The 18,091-nt window shown below is 42.4% G+C and overlaps 1 protein-coding gene across 3 annotated transcripts in view; it reads left to right on the top strand.

Annotated features, from left to right (window-relative positions):
• SCARB1 (scavenger receptor class B member 1) overlaps positions 1-18,091 on the top strand; it is a 67,417-nt gene that overhangs the window by 15,620 nt on the left and 33,706 nt on the right. For all 3 annotated transcript variants that reach the window (XM_072144359.1, XM_072144358.1, XM_072144357.1), the window contains exons 2-3: positions 7,976-8,136; positions 17,725-17,866. In XM_072144359.1, the coding sequence (XP_072000460.1) occupies positions 7,976-8,136; positions 17,725-17,866 (303 nt within the window). The remainder of the gene's footprint in view (positions 1-7,975; positions 8,137-17,724; positions 17,867-18,091) is intronic.

Here is an 18,091-nt window from a genome sequence, read left to right as displayed (position 1 = left end):
TGTGTTGGCGCATTATCTTAATTTTGCAACTCTATGAAATTTCTGTGGTTCTTCAGTCCACATCTCCTCTTTTAAAATTGCCAGTGTATAGGCAGCATGAACTCTAAAATAATAATATAGTAATAATTCTTTATTTATATAGCGCACACAGATTACTCAGAGCTGCACAAAGCATGTCAAATTGGTCCCTGTCCCCATGGAACTAGGGGATTTGGGTTGAAAGGCAGCATCTCTTTAAGATGAGACCTTTCAAAGGGCTATGTCTAAACATATTAATAGAACAAGACTGACATCTAAACTATTAACGGCTAACAACTTGGCTGTGAACTTTTGTTGGGCCCAGCAGTTGTGGGGTTCAATACATGTAGTGTGAACACCCTGATTAACCATGGAAACAAGATGCTGCTTATGATTATATGTAATTTATACTCAAAGTTTAGACTCCTTGCAGAATTTTGGATTTCTTGGCCTTTTGTTCAGACAATATGAATGACCCAAACTTTTTCCAACTGACAATAAATCGCTTCACCCAACTTCTAACCATTAAACTACTGTATTTTTTATTTTTCAATCATAATGACCCTTATATCACATGCCCTGATGATTTTGATCTGATAACAAAAACACACACGTTTGAATGGCTAAGGTTGTGTTCACACATGGCATTAACGCATTAATTTTCTGAGGCATCACAATAGCTGATAACAGGCGATTTGCCCAATTACATTGCTGTCAACATTGTGTTTACAAAATGCATGAGTTGCCTTGATAACACACACACTCACATCATATTAATGTGTGTATGACGTTGATGCGTGTGTTAACATAAAGGTAACTCGTGTGTTTTGAAAATACGTATGTTAACGCCACATGTGAATGCACCTTGAAGCTTCAGTAACCTTCTCACGTGTAACCGGTTTATTCGTAATCCGTGCGTGAGTGCACATTAAAGCGGGGTGCGTTTGTGGGATCCAGACACTCGACATGACTCTCAATCTGTAAAATACCAGAAGGGAAAAGAATTTTGAAAAAAATCTATGGGAAAAGGTAGTTTAACTGTATAAAGCAGGAAAGGGATACTAACAGATGCCAGTCGGCAGTGTTCAAATTGTGATTAACAAATAGAAAATCAGGATCTGTTTAAAACCAAACCACGGTTTGTTCAACCAAAGTTTTGGCCACATCTGGCATTAAAATTTTTCGGGATAAAAAACCCACAGATTACAGCTGAAATACAGGACTCTTTGATTGTGCACCTTAAAACAGCCACAACGTGAGTTTTCAAAGGGCCACAAAGTATCTCGCCTACAATACGCCAAAAAGCACAGACAAGCCTCAAAATTTCTGGGACAAGGTGGTGAGACGAAAATTAAACTTTTTGGCCACAACCATTACATTTTGGAGTGGTGTCAAATACCTTTTATGAAAGGAACACCATACATTTCTGTGATTTACAGTGGGTATCACTGATGATGGAATGTGTGTGCTACAAAGGCACTAAAAACTTTGTCAAAGTTGAAGGCATGATGAACCACTCTAGGGAGATCTCAAGTGCATAGTTCAAGCAAGACAGCCCAGGGGTTTACAGGAAATGGAGGCTTATTGCCAAGAGGAATTAGCAGCTTTTACTGTTGGAGGAGGCAATACACTGTATTTGAACTTTTCATCTGGGTCATTTGAATGTTTTTGGGTGCCATCATGATTTAAAAAGGGGACACCCAGGAGTTTGACATAGCATTGCTTCACCAAACCACTTGTAGGTTTTGTTTTAGGCCATGAAAGCCAAAACTCTGCAGGGGTATGTACACTTTTGAGCACAACTGTATGTTGCACATCCATGCTTTTACCTATTCGGCATTTCCTTTTGCATCATGTTTCACCTTTAAGACTTTAATAGTCAAAACCTAGCACACAATCCTGTCCCATCCTCCATCTTTGTAACCTAACGAGAGTTTAATCCACTATAATCTGATTTCTGTAATCCTATTCCTGTTTTTTGTTCATGTACAAAGATGGTAATTCTAACAGTATGTAATGGCATGTTACGCATGGGGAATACAATCTGCAGGATTGTCCAGTGTACTCCAGTGAAATAGGGAAGCGACCTACAAATCTGCATGCCAAGATTGTTTTGGAGAAGGCAAAAATCAATTTGGCATAGAGGTTACAGAAATGACTGATCTGCCTATGTGTGACCAGTACTTTGTCATGCTGAAAAACATGAGATCCACCACACTTCCTCTTTCAGCTAAAAATTGTGTTTTAAGAATTCAATTGAAAGTTGGATACTCGCTAGATAAGGCTTTAGTCACTTAAGTGACGGCACTGCTAATGGGAACTATATACATAAATGCAGTCTGCTGGATACAATCTTGTGTGCCATAAAACTGATATGACTCTCCTGTCTTCGTTATATTTACCTATGCAAATACTGTGGCGGTATGAATAGGCAGGCCACATAACAGCTGGACATATAGTGCCAATTTTCAGCGTCAATGTCTGGGTCAATGGGCCTGTGAATACATTCTCCATTAGCAAAGTATGGAGAATGTTAGATGTGTGGAGTTGTGTAGCACATACAGAAGCTCCCTTTATGCCTGTCTGCATACAGTGCGTATGAGAACTGTACCGGTGTATTGGATAGTATTTTTCTATCCCTTGCCACTCTGCTTGATGATCTGTTGCAAGATTTTTTTTTTTTTTTTTTTTTTTGCCTGCTTGCAGGATCATTTGTCTTTGACCTGAAAAATTCAGCAGTCATCTGTAATATGTTTCGGGGTCTTGTTTGCTACCGTTGGCTGTGCTTCCAATTTCTTGTGCAATCTCTGGCATGTGGACATTTTAAAGGAAAACATTGGAAGGGATTTTTGGAGAGTGAGTTTGAGATGTAGTGTTAAAGGGACCAGTAAGGGTTATAAAAGTGAATACAAAAATTCTTCAAATGCTATAATATATAAAATCAAAAACTCTAATTTGGCTTCTTCTGCCGAGTCACCATGCTAGCAAGTGTTGGCTCTCATTTTTGATCACCGTAATCGTGAAAGCAGTTGTTAACCAGATAACCACTAGTGGGACAGATGGAGCTGCAGGGCTGGATTGTCACAGAGCAGAGGTAAGAAGGGGTTGGTTTTATGTTGAAGTTTGTAGTGTTAACAAAGATTTACTATCCCCTTTTAAGGTGGTTTTTTTTTTTTTTTTTTTTTTCTCCAAATGCTTTATTCTCCAAATACTTGTCATCCTCCCATCTTCCCTACTAAGGCTCAGTTCACATTTCTGTTTGTCTTTGGTTTATTTGCTTCACTTACTGTAAGCCAAAGCTAGGGGGATGAACACCCAGGTGCAAGTCTTTCTGGCTATATAGAGGTAATGTATAATAAAGACTTGCAGTAACAACAAGTTGTGCAAATAACTGAAAATTGACAGATGTTGATTAGGGCCCCATTCTCACAGCTACCATGGATGTCTATGGCACCCACTTAGCTTTCAGTGGAAATGGAAGCAGAGAGGGGCACTCAACCCCCCCCCCCCCTTCATCTTCACCCAGGCATGTACTACACAAAGGATCCAGTCTGGGTGTGCACACTGCAGCATACAAACTTGCTCCGTCTATGGAAACGGACCTGTGTAGGAGTCCATGTCTGCTGGCCAAACAGCAGGGCTACATTAAAGCTACATTCATTTCATGGTGTATTGTTGTGAGGTGTCTGGGGTAATCCTTGATTTATATAACACTATGATACAAGGACTCTCATCCACTGCACTATGTTTGGTCTTTGGGATCTGACCAGCACATGGGTCTGTTTCAATGGACCAATTGCATTCGATGCACCTACACTACTAATGTGCCCACCTCGACCACCATAATCCCCCCAGCACCACCACCCTTTCTAACCTTGTCTGGTTTTAAAGGACACCTGTCATCAGGTCTCTGCCACTAGTCCTTTCACCTCTACCTGTTGGAGCAGCTCACAAGGATCCCATCCCAGCCTTTATCTAGTCATTTCATACATTATTCATTGTAAAATCATCTATTCTTTATGTAAATGAGGCTGGTCACATGGTCAGAGGCAGTGATGTCACCCCTGTTACCCCTCCTCTCTCCTCCCCCCTGCTCATGTCTGTGTGTAATGTATAGTAAAGCATGGCTAATGTGTGTGCTGCATCTGCTGACATGCTGCATCCTCCTAATACACATGTGAGACAGACATCAGCTACACATGAATCTGACATGTTCTGCTGTAACATGGCTGCCTGGAGCTGCTGTATCTCTCCTATACACACACAGGCTGCAGGGGGCGTGGCCACCAGCACCAGGAAGCACATCATTGTACAGGCTGTCAGTCAAGCACTGGGGTTGTGGCTGTGCCTCCCACTCATGAAAAGAGTGGACAGCTTGAATATGCTAATGCTTCATTGGACATTTCACAGGTCATTTGCATACAGCTTTACAGATTTGCATACATCACTGCCACTGACCATGTGCCTAGCCTAATTAACATAATAAAGAAAAGATTATTTTATGATTAATGTATGAATTGACTAGATAAAGGCTGGGATGGGATCCTTGTGAGCTGCTCCAACAGGCAGTGGTGACAGCATTAGCTGCAGAGTCTTGATGACGGGTGTCCTTTAAGATCTGCCTGTTTATCCCCAGAATTATGGAATAGGATGCTTTGTCACCTAGTGAAATGGGATGGTGTCTCCTTGTTTGTGCTTGTTGGACACGCTGAAGCTGATCTATAGAAATCTGGTTTGTTTTGGCTGATCATAAATGCATAACATTTGACATATACATAGTTTGCACATGGGGTTTCCCAAAACTTAAAGGGGTATTCCAGGAATATGGATACAAAAGCCCATAATTCTATAAATTTAATATAACAAAACTCCATGTCATTAGTCACATAATGGAGCGTAAATAGTTGATTTTAAGATTCTCAAAATGTTATGGGCTTTTTAAAGTATGTGGAGTTATCACCAAGATGGCCACCACTGGAAATTACATCTCCCATGATCCTTTAGTTCTCAGTAATTCCTCCTCCCTCTTAAGCTCTGCTCCCTTTGATAGACTCCCTTTGAACAGACTGTCTGGCTCAGTTTCCATAGTAATGATGCTTTTACGCCAGTTTTCTTGTGCGAATAGGCCATGTGGGTATTCCCGCCCCATGCCTGCCTCCTTTTTTTTTTTTTTTTTTTTTTTTTTTTTGTGTGTAACTGCCATCACTGCACCTTAATCACTGAGATGGCATCTTGTCACAATACTGGCCATACTGGATGCACTGCAAGCAACCAACTACACAAACGTAGTGGTGCATCTGCCTGGGTAGGTCTTGTGATGTGGACTTGTGACCAGCAGCCATCTTCTGTTCTGTCCACAATAAGGAAGAAAAATTCCGGATCCAGCTATTTGCAGAATAAGACCGCCTTTATTGTATTCTTAGGTCATACATCAGGTAAAATACAGGTGGCATCATAAAATCAACACATTTCTAGCACAGACAAGTGCTCTTGGTCATGATTAAGAGCACTTGTCTGTGGTAGAAACGCGTTGATGATGATTTTACCATGCCACCTGTATTTTACCTGATGGATGCCCTAAGAATACAATAAAGGCGGTCTTATTCTGCAAATAGCTGGATCTGGAATTTTTTTTCCTTATCATGGACTTCATTGCCCTGCAGCGGGGTGGATCCGTGCAAGCGGATAAAGTTACTGCAGATCTAGGTGAGCTTGAACTCTTTCACATCTTCTGTCCGGTGTGGAGTAAATCAACCAGTAGCATTTTAATTCTCCATTAGTTTATGTCCACAGCATTTTTCTGCTAAAGGGATTAACTTTTTATATAACTTATTACATGTTATCTTATACAAATAGGTCATTAAAATATATGAATTATGCTTATTCCTGGAATACCCCTTTTTAAGTGTTTTAGAAGACCACTTAATGTGCCTAGCATTCCTCCTAGGAGTTAATTTTCTGTGTTGAAGGCTGTTGGTCACATATGGGTGTGAGTGAAGGGCGGAGCACTACTGGTGGTGAGATTTGTCTATGATCAGCCTTGCTTAAACATTACAAAAGTTTCTAAAGGAAGACTTGCTTCTATAATTGGCCCCTATGATTGGCATGAAACCTAGCTCTGACAAATGGGTATATCAACTTCTAGATCTGCTATATCAACGAGTTCTTGGAAGACGTGGGTCAAGTTTTTTGTCCACTGCCAAATGAACCAAAAAAAGAGTAAAAAGGTTGCACCTTTTCATAAGATGGATATATATATATTTCCTACTATGGACACTAATAGAGACTTGAGAACTTGCCTGTAGAAAGCCGTATGATTGCATGGTGCCCCTTGTCCACTGAACTAATTTTTCTCAAAAATTTGCATCATTTACTATGGAATGGCAGGTTTGCAGTCTGTCCTTCAGTTGTCAGGACAGGAATGTGATGTGTATCCCTGCCCCCCACATGTCCTGCATTACATGCCTGCAGGGCAGTTTTGATTTTAGGATACAAAGGAGCACGTGCTGTAGGGGATTCTAACTTTTTTTTTTTTTTATTTTTTTTTTTTTCCCTCTAAAATGAACTCAATGTTGTAAGAAAACTAATTCTTCCCCCTCCACATCCTCTAGTGTTATCTTATCTGTTCGTTTTAATACGTTGAACAGAAGCTCAGTATTTTAGCTGAAGTTTAATGTATCAAAGTTTGTGGCTGTTTTCTGCATTTCCCAATCGTAAAATAAACCTCCCCTTTGACCTTGCAGAACTTCAGCTTTATCTGTTGAATTGGGGACTGCTGCTCACAACAAAGATATGTGCAAAAGTCTTTTACATTCATTCACACAGCTCCCCAGGCTGGTTCATCACAGTACTGCATTCTGGCACTTTGCAACTCTATACCTCTATGCAGTGGTAAAATGAATGTGTGTGTGGGACCTAAGAAATTGTTCAAGTCAAAGAAATGTTTTTAAAGTAGATAGATGGATAGATATCTCTATCGAGTATAAGCCTAGTTTTTCAGCACAAAAAAATGTGCTGAAAACCCAAACTCTGCTTATACTCAAGTAAAAAAAAAAAAAATTAAAACTCTACTTTCCGGCTTCCCCCGCTGCTGGCTATATACTGGGGGATATGGGATGGCAGGCTATATACTGGGGGCAGGTGCTGGCTATCTACTATGGGGCAGTGTTGGGCAGGCTATATACTGGGGAAGCTGTGACCAATGCATTTCCCACCCTCGGCTTGTACTCAAGTCAATAGGTTTTCCCCGGTTTGTGGTAAAATTAGGGGTCTCGGTTTATACTCGAGTATATATGCTAATCCTATTCATAAAGTGAGAAATATATATATATTATATTTTTCCACTTTAGCAATGGGTAGTGGTTGTAACTGGTTTATATAACCACTATTGTCCTTTACCTGTTTTGTCATTTAACCAGACTTGTATACCTATGTTTATGCCCTCCCATCCCCATAAAATACACTTTGACTCCAGCTCAATCTGGCTGTATGCCAGGCAAGATTACAAAGGGGATGTGGCCTGCTCAGCTTGGTGAATGCCTTCTTCTCACAATTTAGGACTTCCTATCATGTGACCTGGGTGATTTCATCTGAGGTCCTTTACCCACTAACATTTTCACAGTGTACCCTATGTATCTGATCACATGAAATCACCACATACCTGCATGGACTTCTTCTCCTCCACATGCCTGCTGTGATTCCATGTGATCAGATGCTTCACTTTCTATAAGGATGTGAATAGTTCATGATTCGCTTGCTACGACCGCAAGCTAGATGGTAGAGATGAGCATGTGGTGAATGTTTTTAATATGCTGGTCTTCATCATTTGCTTATGAGACCCTGCCAGAGGCTCTCTCCAGTTCGTTGTGTGTGTGTGTGTGCGCAATTTTCTTTTAAAACATTGTTAATGTTTAACCCTAGTCATAATGTGTATTTATTTATTATAAATCTTTTACAGAATGTCCGCATAGATCCCAGCAGTGGTTTTGCTTATGAAATGTGGAGGGATCTCCCAGTGCCATTCTACATGTCTATGTATATTTTTGAAGTGATGAACCCTAAAGAAGTTTTATTGGGAGAGAAGCCAAGGCTTGAAGAACGAGGACCTTATGTTTATAGGTAAGGAGGTATTCTTGCATAAAAAAAAAAATTGAGCTATTCTCTTCACAACCCCTTACTCGTCATGGAGTTGTGGACTTGGCCTAAATGTCTCCTTGCTGTATCTGTTTTGTAGCAAGCAACTGTGAAATTGCTGTATGTCCCAAGGCATTTTTTTTTCTTTCCAATTGGTAAAAAAGTTTAACATGCTAATTGAATGCTGATATTATTGCACACCCAAAATTTTTTTGTTTTTCACCAATTAAAAAAAAACTGGACACAATACTGGATACCTTTTTTTTATATTGTATTATCAGAATGTTTAAGGTGCAGTAACATGGGAAGTTTAAAAACACAATGCAAAACTGTGGGCCCGGCCCAATATCATATGCATTTCCTTTGAAACACATGATTAGTAATTGTCAACTAGTGTTTTTCGAGGAGAGCTTTCGTTGTTTGACAGTTTGTTTGTAATCAGATCTAACGAATGCGGTTAAAATACGGACTGAAGGCCAGAGATCGCAATAACGCCTCTACAAGCGTCTATGACGCATGCAGAGGCTCATTTACTCTCAAAAAAAACCACCAAGCGTATAAATACTCTTGGTGATGTAATTGTGTCAGCGCTATCTGGCTCTTGGCAGTAGCGATGTGCAGCTCCTGCCTGCTAGTGTGTAAGGGACAGAGCTGCCAGCGGAGCTCAGACAGAGCAGTCACATGCCCTGCACACTGCCCCACTACACTGCAGATGTATCTGATCCTCCCCCGCAGAAGAGGAGCTCAGGACACGCCCCTCCCAGCTGCTCTGTGTCCAGTGTCACTAGCATATAGGGAGCAGCAGGGGAATCACATTACACTGAGGGCAAGGCATAGGCAGGAGGACAGGACATGTGACCTTTACTGGGGTCTCTGCTCCTCCTCCCCTCCTGACCTGTCTCTCTAGTTCTAATAGATACAGCTGCAAACGCGCACTAGCAGACTTAGCAGAGTGAGAAAGGAGAGTGGAGGAGCGTTTGATTCCAAAGGTGTATGTTGTCATCTGTGGGGGTCCTGTGCCTACTTTGTGTTCTCGCAGGTTTGTGTGACTGACCTATTCCCAGGGAGTTCAATTAATTAATAGTGATTACCTGAGCCTGACATAAGATGTATTCAATACAGTACAAAATAGTTATGATTGAGGTTCTATGCATGGCTGGACTGCATGGGACACAGGAGGGGACAGTGCTTGTACAATGGTCACAAGAGCTTACAATCTATGAGGGGGGGGGGGGCAGGAGGTGACAGTGCTTGTACAATGGGCCCCACAGCTTACAATCGAGGAGGAGGAGGAGGAGGAGGAGGAGGACACAGGAGGTGACGGTACTTGTACAATGGTCACAAGAGCTTACAATCTATGAGAAGGAGTAGGGGACACAGGAGGTGAAACTGCTTGTACAATGATCCAGGCATTTCAAGTAAGGTATAAAATAAATAAATACCCCCCCTCCCCGAACCAAAACACTTGTGCTCAGTAAGTAGCAATTTTATCGCGGCCAATTACATCTTGCTAGTAATTGAACGCAAGTGCATTGTTCAAAATCAAATATTTATAACAGCTGTTTGCTGTGAAAAAAGAGTATGTGTAGTGTTACCTAGAATTTATCCAGGATGCACTATAAATCACCAAGAGGTATCAAATTAGCAAAACACAGGGTGAAATCAATTAATTAAAACCTAACTTTTAATAATCTTAATATAAAAATGTGTCCTAAAAACCAAACTTAAGGACCAAAACCCGGCAAAATAAATCAATAGTTGCCATAAACACTGGCCATACCACTTATCCTTAACCGCTCTACTGTGTTAGAGCTGGAACCAACCAAGAAAAGCATGAAATGGTCTTACCAGTGGCTGAGTCATGTACAGATGCCGAAGAAGGGTCAGGAGAAGACAGGGGTGGACCCCAGGTCAGGAACAGATGACAGCACTGCACCTAGAAGTCCCTATTGCTGTCTTTCCCTATACCCAGTTCAATAGCTCCTGCCCTGACAAGGGCAGTCCCAAGGTAACCCTACCTAGGGGTAAACCCTGGTAAGCCCTAATATGTTCCCGACGCGTTTCTGGAGCCCGGGATGTCCCAGGTCCGTCATCAGGGGAAATGCAGCTTGTATAGAGGTAGATCCAAAGTAGGGCCTGATGATTGCTTCACTACTTATATCTACGGCGTGCACGTGGACAGTGGTCCTTAGAGTTAGTAAAGTGCCGTCGTCAGTTTGGGATGCATCCCATTAAATGTGGGTTAGATGTGATTGTAGTGGCCAATGGGAGCGGGGAGGGGGGGGAGCGGAAGGGGGGGCGTACCGCGCCGCCCAATGCCTATCGGCTACGCAATACCTACCCAGGTGAGGATCATCACGTCCTATACTCCCCGATCCCGCCGTTTCCCAAAAGCACGGTAACTGATTGTGGCCATCTACAGCCCATAGTGATCGCATACCGGAAGTGTTAACAGCGTCACTTCCGGTTATGCGTAACAGGTGGAACGCATAGGGAGCGTCGTGGACCGCAAGACCGGAAGTGATGTACCCCCGGTCTTGTACATCCCACGGCTCATCCCATGTGGACAACTGACCTATCGTTAGGTGTTTTGATGTGACTAGGTCTCAGTCGCCGCCTCCTGGTTAGCAAAGCGGCAGAGGAATCCTAAGTCATAAGAGAACGTGGCTAAACTCGTACTGATAATTGACAGCTTAGACCAATGTTTTAGTAGCAGGGATAAAAAAGTCACTTTAATGCTTACCCCGTGCTGTAATGCACGTTGATCATGGGTAAGAGTCCCTACAATACATAATATACACATAAAAGACAATTTGGGTAAGTATGACAGAATAAAGAGGTCGATGTCAGAGAATATTTTAAGTCAATGAAACGTTGCGTCAAAGTGAAGGAGTATACCTGGATGACAAAATGTCATCGTCATGAAATGAAACTTGTAAATGTTAGATTTTCATTAAGGCCATTTGGGGCTATTGTGTTGCATCTATAAATCCATCTTGTTTCTCGCTGAAGGATCATCTTATCCCAGTCACCACCCCTCGGGTTGGGTCTAACGATATCGATCCCCATAAACTTGATTTCATCGATGTTACCCCCATGGCATAAATTCATGTGACGGGCCACCGGGGTGTCCCTGTTGTGACGTATGTCACCAAGGTGGTCACCGATCCGTTTACGTAATTGTCGTCTAGTTTTTCCAATGTATTCTAGGCCGCACTTACATTCAGCACGATATATTACTCCCGTCGACCGACAATTGATCATCGTTCTGATCTCAAAGTTTTGGCCAGTGACATTAGCAACAAAGAACTTGCCAACCTGGATTGTTGGGCAAGCAACACAGCCGCTGCACTTGTAGCAGCCCTTTGTTCCCAAGGTCAGCCATGTGTCCTGTGATTTATTGGTAAAATGACTCTTCACCAGGCGATCCTTAAGGGACTGCCCCCTTCTATACGTGATGTGTGATGTCCCACCAACCACCTCTTTAATGTCCGGGTCCATAGCCAGGATAAACCAATGTTTATCCAGGATTTCTCGTATACGACCCGAATCATTATTGTAGGTGGTGATCATACGGATTGGTGTATTGTTTACCTTTCCATCTGGCGATACCACATCCTGCTTATTATTGAGCAAGGAATGTCGATCTCTACCTAGGGCGTCTTGGTAGGCCCTACGCAAGATGGTATCCGGAAAGCCTCTCTCTAGGAATCTATTCCTCAGTTCACCAGCTTGCTTCTTGAATTCTACTACATCAGAGCAATTTCTTCTCAATCTAAGATATTGGCCCTTAGGTATCCCTCTGCGTAAGGGAAGGGGGTGACTACTTTGCCATCTAAGTAGAGCGTTTGTAGCAGTGGGCTTCCTAAATACTGTCGTTTCCAGAGTCCCCCTGTCATTCTTCTTTATCAGGACATCAAGGAACGGTAGCTCGTTTTCTTGGATTTCAAATGTGAAGTGTAATCCAATGTCATTGGTGTTCAGTCTGCCCACAAAATCAACAAACTCATCCCTAGGTCGGCTCCAGATGATGAATATATCATCTATATACCGTGCCCACAACTCAATACCATCTGTGATGTCAATTTCTGATTCCCGAAAAACTATCTTCTCCTCCCACCAGCCCAGGAGCAAATTGGCATACGTGGGGGCACAAGGCCACCCCATTGCCGTGCCCCTGAGCTGAGCGAATTGTCGGCACTTCGCAAATTAGAAACTGATACATCCCGGGTAATCAAGCCCTCTGACAAGGGGGGGAATGTGGTTATCATGGATGTAGATAACTATATCAACATGTGTAAGGACCTTCTAAAAGATAGAGACACATATCGAGTCTTAACATCGAACCCTACGAAAGATTTCTCTTTTGCATTAAAACGGATTCTTGATGCGGCTCTTGCTGATGAGTTAATCAGCAAGAATGAATTAAATTTCCTCTTACCTAAGTTCCCCAGACTAGCTACCTTTTACTCACTACCAAAAATCCATAAAGGGACCCATCCTCTAAAAGGTAGACCCATAGTTTCAGGGATTGACAGTCTGGTCCAAAATCTGGGCCTCTATTTAGACGAGATTCTGAGGAATTTTGTTACCTCATTGCCATCATACACGAGGGACACACTGGATCTATTAAAGCGCCTCGAAGACATCTCCATCGAGCCAGGCCATTTTTTGGCTTCTATTGATGTTGAGGCATTATATTCCTCGATCCCTCATGAGGTCGGTTTGAAGGCGGTGTCGCACTTCCTCGACTCAAGGGGAGTACAATACCGTGCCCACAACTCACTAATACTGGCCCTTCTAGACTTCTCCCTAAAACATAACTTTTTCCTCTTTGATCGGAAATTTTACCACCAGCTCAGGGGCACGGCAATGGGGTGGCCTTGTGCCCCCACGTATGCCAATTTGCTCCTGGGCTGGTGGGAGGAGAAGATAGTTTTTCGGGAATCAGAAATTGACATCACAGATGGTATTGAGTTGTGGGCACGGTATATAGATGATATATTCATCATCTGGAGCCGACCTAGGGATGAGTTTGTTGATTTTGTGGGCAGACTGAACACCAATGACATTGGATTACACTTCACATTTGAAATCCAAGAAAACGAGCTACCGTTCCTTGATGTCCTGATAAAGAAGAATGACAGGGGGACTCTGGAAACGACAGTATTTAGGAAGCCCACTGCTACAAACGCTCTACTTAGATGGCAAAGTAGTCACCCCCTTCCCTTACGCAGAGGGATACCTAAGGGCCAATATCTTAGATTGAGAAGAAATTGCTCTGATGTAGTAGAATTCAAGAAGCAAGCTGGTGAACTGAGGAATAGATTCCTAGAGAGAGGCTTTCCGGATACCATCTTGCGTAGGGCCTACCAAGACGCCCTAGGTAGAGATCGACATTCCTTGCTCAATAATAAGCAGGATGTGGTATCGCCAGATGGAAAGGTAAACAATACACCAATCCGTATGATCACCACCTACAATAATGATTCGGGTCGTATACGAGAAATCCTGGATAAACATTGGTTTATCCTGGCTATGGACCCGGACATTAAAGAGGTGGTTGGTGGGACATCACACATCACGTATAGAAGGGGGCAGTCCCTTAAGGATCGCCTGGTGAAGAGTCATTTTACCAATAAATCACAGGACACATGGCTGACCTTGGGAACAAAGGGCTGCTACAAGTGCAGCGGCTGTGTTGCTTGCCCAACAATCCAGGTTGGCAAGTTCTTTGTTGCTAATGTCACTGGCCAAAACTTTGAGATCAGAACGATGATCAATTGTCGGTCGACGGGAGTAATATATCGTGCTGAATGTAAGTGCGGCCTAGAATACATTGGAAAAACTAGACGACAATTACGTAAACGGATCGGTGACCACCTTGGTGACATACGTCACAACAGGGACACCCCGGTGGCCCGTCACATGAATTTATGCCATGGGGGTAACATCGATGAAATCAAGTTTATGGGGATCGATATCGTTAGACCCAACCCGAGGGGTGGTGACTGGGATAAGATGATCCTTCAGCGAGAAACAAGATGGATTTATAGATGCAACACAATAGCCCCAAATGGCCTTAATGAAAATCTAACATTTACAAGTTTCATTTCATGACGATGACATTTTGTCATCCAGGTATACTCCTTCACTTTGACGCAACGTTTCATTGACTTAAAATATTCTCTGACATCGACCTCTTTATTCTGTCATACTTACCCAAATTGTCTTTTATGTGTATATTATGTATTGTAGGGACTCTTACCCATGATCAACGTGCATTACAGCACGGGGTAAGCATTAAAGTGACTTTTTTATCCCTGCTACTAAAACATTGGTCTAAGCTGTCAATTATCAGTACGAGTTTAGCCACGTTCTCTTATGACTTAGGATTCCTCTGCCGCTTTGCTAACCAGGAGGCGGCGACTGAGACCTAGTCACATCAAAACACCTAACGATAGGTCAGTTGTCCACATGGGATGAGCCGTGGGATGTACAAGACCGGGGGTACATCACTTCCGGTCTTGCGGTCCACGACGCTCCCTATGCGTTCCACCTGTTACGCATAACCGGAAGTGACGCTGTTAACACTTCCGGTATGCGATCACTATGGGCTGTAGATGGCCACAATCAGTTACCGTGCTTTTGGGAAACGGCGGGATCGGGGAGTATAGGACGTGATGATCCTCACCTGGGTAGGTATTGCGTAGCCGATAGGCATTGGGCGGCGCGGTACGCCCCCCCTTCCGCTCCCCCCCCTCCCCGCTCCCATTGGCCACTACAATCACATCTAACCCACATTTAATGGGATGCATCCCAAACTGACGACGGCACTTTACTAACTCTAAGGACCACTGTCCACGTGCACGCCGTAGATATAAGTAGTGAAGCAATCATCAGGCCCTACTTTGGATCTACCTCTATACAAGCTGCATTTCCCCTGATGACGGACCTGGGACATCCCGGGCTCCAGAAACGCGTCGGGAACATATTAGGGCTTACCAGGGTTTACCCCTAGGTAGGGTTACCTTGGGACTGCCCTTGTCAGGGCAGGAGCTATTGAACTGGGTATAGGGAAAGACAGCAATAGGGACTTCTAGGTGCAGTGCTGTCATCTGTTCCTGACCTGGGGTCCACCCCTGTCTTCTCCTGACCCTTCTTCGGCATCTGTACATGACTCAGCCACTGGTAAGACCATTTCATGCTTTTCTTGGTTGGTTCCAGCTCTAACACAGTAGAGCGGTTAAGGATAAGTGGTATGGCCAGTGTTTATGGCAACTATTGATTTATTTTGCCGGGTTTTGGTCCTTAAGTTTGGTTTTTAGGACACATTTTTATATTAAGATTATTAAAAGTTAGGTTTTAATTAATTGATTTCACCCTGTGTTTTGCTAAGTGCATTGTTCAGAAGGCTTATGTTTTTGGGAAGGACTATCGCCCGATACACTTTAGTAAAAAATAAACTCAACACACCAAAAATAAATATTAGATTTGGTGGCAGCAGCCCCAGCCTGCTCAGTGTGGGGGGGTAGGGGGTTTGGGGCTGGCTATTAACAATGTATACGACTAGGAGTTATATATTTGTATTACTGGAAATTCCATACTCTTCTTTGGGTAAAAATACTTCTCAAAAATGGTGAGCAGAGTATTATTACCTTCTGGAAAAATGTTAGTGCGACCTCTGCTGAAGGCTGACTGAACACGGCTGCATTTTTTGAGCATGCACAACAGACATGCCCATCTGAATGAGCCCTTATGTCTAATACATTTTGTATTCAATTTCACGGTTTTAATTATATGCTTAAATGAATAATGTAGTGCTGCATCTTCTAAGATCCCTCTATATTCTAGTGAAATCTATTGAAAAAATTATACCACACGTTCCATTGAATCAAAAAAAGTGAATAGTTTCTTCCATGCGCGTGCAGCAATCCCCCTTCCTCCATACATATTACTTGAACTCCCTGTCTGGGGTTTGAAGTGTCCCCCCCCCCCCTTCTTGTGGGACCTTTTTACATTGTGCTCCTGTGGATTTCTTTTTTATAATGTAAACTAGAGCTTCATTGGAATAAAAGATCATCCCATTGACTATCAGTAAGCTCATAGTTTAGTGCAATATTTCCCAACCTTTTTATATCTGGGGATTGGCTACACCAAATTTTTTTTAAGTATAGAAAAAATGTATAGCAAATACTCCACATCTATCCACAACCAATATAATGTCCCATTTCCTGCAGCTCCTGGTCTAAATTGCCCACTTAATTGTCTTAAAAAGGGGTACAGAAAAAGGGACATTATAATACCCCTTTTTCTATAGCCCCCACACACCTAACAATGTTCCCTTGTCTTTAGTTTTTACTCCTCACAATGAAAAAGGCCATACATACCACACATACTCAAGTATAAGCCGACCTGAGTGTAAACTTGCGTACCTAATTTTACCAACAAACTGGGGAAAACGTGGCTTTGAAAGGGTGTGAAATGCAGATTCTACTCTTTAATAAAATGTGCAGCAGCCTCTCTCATTAATAAAATGTGCAGCAGCCTCTATCATTAATAAAATGTCTGCAGCAGCCTCCCTTTTATGAATTCCCTGAACAGAGCATGTGGGCAGAGTGAATAGATGTGCCTCTCCTGCACTGCTGTGAATCTGAGATGAGAACAAACCAGAACCGCAGGTGAAAAGACCTGGAAGCAAGTGTCATAATTCTTCTTTTTTTTTTTTTTCTCTCCCCTTTTTCTCTCATGGTTTTGGCCGCGGGTCGGTATCTGGTGTTCCACAGCTTGGTGCTTGGGGGACCGCTGGTCTAGTGGATAGAAGTCCTGTACCTCTATGGCAGATAGACTAGAGTTTGAGTTAAAATCCCCCTCTGGCCAAAAAAAAAAATAATATTTTATTCACTAATATGAAATCCTTTAGATGCCATGTGTCGGTGGAAGCCCTGGGACATGTAGAAACACCATGTGGACTGATAATGATATTTTCATGATGTGGGTCCTGCTCTGTCAGTGGCCAACATATCTACTCAATGGCTTCTCTGCCCGAAGGCTCCTCTGAGGATTCCCTTGCTACTAGATGTCTGTAGATCGGCACAAGTCATTCAGTACCTTAAATGACAAACTTGTTTGATACTTTCATACATGTAACCTATCTAGTATCAAGGTTTTGATACGTGCAACCCTAATGTATATATTGCATATTTGGACACCTGGACCAAAAGAAATGTGGCAAAATCTTGAGACGTGGGTCTTTGGAGCAAATTTTTTTTTCCTCCACTGACACAGGGTTTTAAATCCCATCCACATGAAACTTTGTATGCTATGTTATAAAAGGTTAATAATCTGACTTGTTAAAATATATATTCAACTGCCTGTTGTAGGGTGTTTAAGTGTAGAGAGTTGGTAGTTTGTTAACTTGCCTTCTGCTGCACAAAGGGGAGGACAAATGGCTCTTCTTGACCAGGAAAAACATAATAACATGTCTGGCTGATCTGAAATAAAAAAAAAAATAAGTTGCATGATAAAGGTATACATTTTACACTGTCTAAAGTTAAATGTCTTCCCTTATAGGGAGCGCAAGCAGAAAGTGAACATAACGTTTCATGATAATTCAACTGTGTCCTTTGTGGAAACGAGAACGTTTCAGTTTGACCCTGAAAAGTCTGCTGGAAGAGAAGAGGATTATTTAGTGGTCCCAAATATTCTCCTTATGGTAAATAATGTGAAAGAAAAATTTTTTGTATAGAATTTTATTTATTTTAATTTTTTTTTTTTTTTTTTTCGGGGGGGGGGGGGTAGGCTTTGGACTTGCAAATGCCTTGCATATGTACACTTGATTAATAGGTGCATCTTCACCCACCTTTCATTCACACACTGTAGGTCGGTGTTGTAAAAACCCACGTAAAACTGAAATTGCGCAATTGTACTTGATGGTTGA

This window comes from Engystomops pustulosus, chromosome 1 (assembly GCF_040894005.1).
Source record: "Engystomops pustulosus chromosome 1, aEngPut4.maternal, whole genome shotgun sequence".
Lineage (NCBI taxonomy): Eukaryota > Metazoa > Chordata > Amphibia > Anura > Leptodactylidae > Engystomops > Engystomops pustulosus.
Note: the sequence above shows the minus strand (reverse complement) of the source record. Positions and strands in the feature narration are given on the sequence as shown.